The sequence below is a fragment of the Dendroctonus ponderosae genome, unplaced genomic scaffold (genome assembly GCF_020466585.1).
Source record: "Dendroctonus ponderosae isolate FM_Combo_2020 unplaced genomic scaffold, Dpon_F_20191213v2 Dpon_F_20191213_4, whole genome shotgun sequence".
NCBI classification, from domain to species: Eukaryota; Metazoa; Arthropoda; class Insecta; order Coleoptera; family Curculionidae; genus Dendroctonus; species Dendroctonus ponderosae.
In genome coordinates, this window is record NW_026018611.1 from 14,003,322 (window position 1) to 14,007,560 (window position 4,239).

The following is a 4,239-nucleotide window of genomic DNA, read 5'->3' on the forward strand; positions in this document are numbered from 1 at the left end:
GATATTTTATTAATCATCCTAAATTTGGGCTAGTATCCTATGAAAAGTGCCTACTTTTACTAAGAATACAGTTTATTATTTCCACAAAAAAATCTTTTAAACGGTTTCGGTTTTGAGACATTTGCATGTTTTCACGACTGTAAGCTAAGTATGCGACACCGTGATTGCAGAATTAAAATGACGGTTTTCGTTCAGAATACATTTTGAAATTACACACTTATTTCGGCTGCCAATTTTGAAACATATTTATCAAATTTCCCACGCTATGTTAGAGAATTGGGAATAAAATACAGAACAGCAGTTTTTGCCGAAATTTCTGCAGCACCTCACTTACTTACCTTTTCTAATTGATGGTAGTTTACTAACAAATTGAGAAACATTTTGGTGCAACAAGCAATGTTTGGGTTAGCCGATTAGCGATGCCTTCTACTCCACAGAAGTAGGACGTTGTTCCTCCGTATTAACCCGAATACAAAATTGGGCAATGGGTGCGAATAGACCAACTGCCCTCAAAATGTTCATTGCCTATTGAGATCATTGAAGAATTTATTTCAAAAAAGGATATAAAAATCGGGTTTTAACCCAAAACCCAATTTGAAACGAATTGAACCATTATACATTTATTTAGAAAGACAACTAGTATTGGAGAAAACCGCCGTATTAAGTAAACTTAAGCAAAAATAAATTACTTACTCAATTCAATTTATTTTAAGACATTTTAATTTCCGCGATTTTGGAGGGTGGTATCGAAATAATGGTTCATATTCGGCGATTTTCTAAAATTGTGCAGCTGCAAATTTTTAAACCACTCGCTGCCGCAGCATTGTAGTCATCGAAACTAACATGCTGAATTATTTCTAAAATACGCAGGTTCTTATCACAACAAATGATAACCGTTGGATTGTAAAAAAAACGAAAAAACTAGATTTAATATTTTATAATTTCCAGGCAAGCCAACAATACATGACAATAGTTTTTCTGCAAAAAAAAATATTTTATAATTCTACAGTCACTTATAAAGAACAAAAAGCCTTTTTGTTTCTTTTGGTAAAATGCAGTTTCTGATTTTAAAAGAAATACCCGCCGTATTTTCTCACAAAAGTAGCGCAATATTTAACATTTGACACTTTCGGTAGAAAAACGATGCCCGCCAATGGTATTTCTGGAAGGGGAAATTAGTTTCTAGTTCGACATTCAGTTGGGAACAGAAAAGCTGTTTTGAGTCTTTTTGCTGAAATTCACAGGTTTTGAATAATAAATGAAAAGCGGATAACATTTGAGATTTTGCATACAGGACGACGGTTCACACAACATAAAATATGCTCTTGAGTTTTTTGCTAAAATGCAAAAATGCTCTTGATTTTATCGTGCAGCGCACCACTCTSCGCGAGTATTTACAGATAATCGATCGAGACGCCGGGGAAATACCGATTCGGAAAAACCCACAAACTGGAGGTTTTTTATTTTATATATGGRCCTCTAAGGCCAGAAACACAAGCAAAAACATTTTACAGGGTGTTCCATTTAAAAAAAGTGGGTTTGAAACAACTGCCGGTATAACCGGTAGTCGCCTAAGATCGCTGTTATTTCATCTGAAAGGAGCGTCTCCGAAAATCGTATTATGCAAATTTGCAGAATTCAAACCGCATCACTTTCCAAAATGTTCTAATGGACGCTGACCGTGAGACACCCTGTATATTACAATATTCCGACCTAAGACTTTTTATTTAAAGCTATTATAATATGTATAATAATAGTTAAATATAAAAACTGGAGGTAGTTTTTAGTACTTATTTTACTTTTTATGTAAATTGTTCTTTATTTTTTTGTCGTACTTTTAAGGTTCTCATTTGTAATATAATTGTACATACATTGCCCTCAATTGTACGTACATAAGATTTATTAAATGAAAATGTKGTTAGCTAACCGTCAATARAGTAACGAATCTAATGGTTATATCAGAGACAAGTTGCTCTGTCTCTGATGCCTCTGTGCTACTTGTCTCTGGTTATATATATTTATATTACATTGTAACCCAACCAGACCTAACTTCACGTATAAATATTAAGTGCAAATCAAATAATAAATACTGGCATAATTATGCATGAGCTTAAAAAGAGTTTAATACCTCAAAAAGCATTTGATATTTTTAAGAGAATTGAACAATTATACAAAGATCAAGGAAGAAGTAAGTATACTTAAATATAGGTTAGAAATTTATATATTTATGTGTAAATCAATCATTGAACTATATATACTAACGTTACGTTAGTATATAGTTCAATGAAATCAATAAAGGTAACGTGTGAACCTGAAAGAGAAGTAAAAAATGATTTCACTAATAGAACTATAAATTATTGTCACTCTAATCGGTTGAGAAAAATTCATTGGTCCAAAACTTAATGTTTCAAGTGAAATCATGAAAGTGAATTAAATACCGGGCCTGGATTTAAATGCGTAAACTTATTACAGTTTTATCACAAACCTGTTGAACTTCATGAAAATGTTTGCATCTCATCATACGTTTAAGTTAGAAATGTTTTCTGATAAAAAATGACGGTAGAGATGTAACTCTTGATAAGAGTAGTATTTGGTACAAAGTTCCAAAATTTTCATAGTCTGAAGTTTCAAAAGTTCGAAACTGAGGCAAATCTGCGCAAAACCGCTGAATGGTGGTCCATCCATCACCTTCCGTAGTTAGTGTTAGTGCTTATCTAAATTGAAAAGAAACGAAGTTAAACGCGATGGAATTCAAACGTAACCGTGCAATTGCTCTTTATTTGGATGAGAAGTATCAGAAGGACATCGTTAATCAGTTAAAACACCTTAAAATGAGTAGAAAGTTTGGGTTAGTATGGGACTATAGCGCGATAAAATGGTACTGGCTGCATTGCAGATCGCTATGGAGGTGGTCCGGCAAATACTAATGCAACACCAGGAAACATTCGAAAACTGCACATATTGCTTGAGCATAAAGCAACACATTGAAAAATGAGTTGAAAGTCAAGCCTTGCAAGTTTCGAAAAGTACACACAATTACCGCCGAACAAAACACGTTACAGTCCAAAAAGCAAAGGAGTTACTTTGCTTGTAACGCGCCGCGAGGTCTCTGAATCCCAAGCACTCACTAGTTACCGAAAGCGGCAGACGTGACCGCAATTTCGTCTTTTAATTTTTCGTCGATGTCTTTAGTTGGGCGGCTTAAGTCCGCAAAAGAACTATCAGCTACTGTTTTTGCGTTGGTGAGTGCTGAAAACCATATCCTGTTTAGCGCCATTGTCTCTTCTTTTCTGTTGAAATTGTCGTCGTGTTTGTACATTTCAATGGTTTCTCGTATTAGTCGCGGGCGATACCCTGTTGTTGTGGCCCGGACTTGTGCCTCTCCGAAATAGATGTTGTGTGTTCCATAGCTGAGGACTTCCCCACATGTCCCAGTTTACTGGGACATGTGGGACATTACCTTTAATTCCGTCGGTGTTCTTCTATTCTTGTCGCAACCGATCTCTTAGTAGTTCCTATGTAGACGCTTCCACAGGAGCATGGAATCCGTTAGATTCCTGCAGTTGCGAGGGGGGGTCTTCTGTCTTTAACTGACCCTAGACATTCTCGGATCTTTGTTGTGGGCCTGTAGATTGTTCTTATGTTGTGTTTCCTCAGGAGCCTCCCAATTCTGCCCGTAACCCTGGGAACGAAGGGCAGGAAAGCTTTCAGAGTGGATGCACTTTTTTCAGCACGGCCCACTCCTACAGCTTTTTTGATGTCCAACTGGGAATATCCGTTCTGAAGAAAAGCTGTTTCCAAGTGCTGTAGTTCTGTGGTTAGATGTTGTGGTCCACATATTTTTATGCCTCTATCCGTAAGAGTCTTAATGATTCTCTGCTTCTGACTCGGATGGTGGTTAGATAGCTTGTGAAGATATCTGGCCGTGTGGGTGGCTTTTCGATATACCTTGTGGCCCAAGCGATTCCCCTCCCTAGACACCAAAACATCCAGGAAGGCCAGTTGGTGATTTTGTTCAACTTCCATGGTAAATTAGATGTTTGGATGCTGTTTGTTTAGATGGTCGAGGAAGATGTCCAGGTTTTTGGGTCCATGCCTCTATAGGACGAACGTGTCATCGATATATCGATACCAAATCGTTGGTTTAAGGGGTGCGGTGCTCAACGCTGTTCCCTCAAACTTCTCCATGAATAAATTCGCCACCACCGGACTGAGTGGGCTTCCCATGGCTACTCCTTC

At 37.1% G+C, this 4,239-nt stretch overlaps 1 protein-coding gene across 1 annotated transcript in view; it reads left to right on the forward strand.

Moving 5' to 3' along the window:
• The first annotated feature begins 2,011 nt into the window (after positions 1-2,011).
• Positions 2,012-4,239, forward strand: part of LOC109533650 (zinc finger SWIM domain-containing protein 7) — a 7,546-nt gene continuing 5,318 nt past the window's right edge. The window contains exon 1 of the mRNA XM_019899029.2: positions 2,012-2,188. Coding sequence (XP_019754588.2) covers positions 2,101-2,188 — 88 coding nt within the window. The 5' untranslated portion in view covers positions 2,012-2,100. The remainder of the gene's footprint in view (positions 2,189-4,239) is intronic.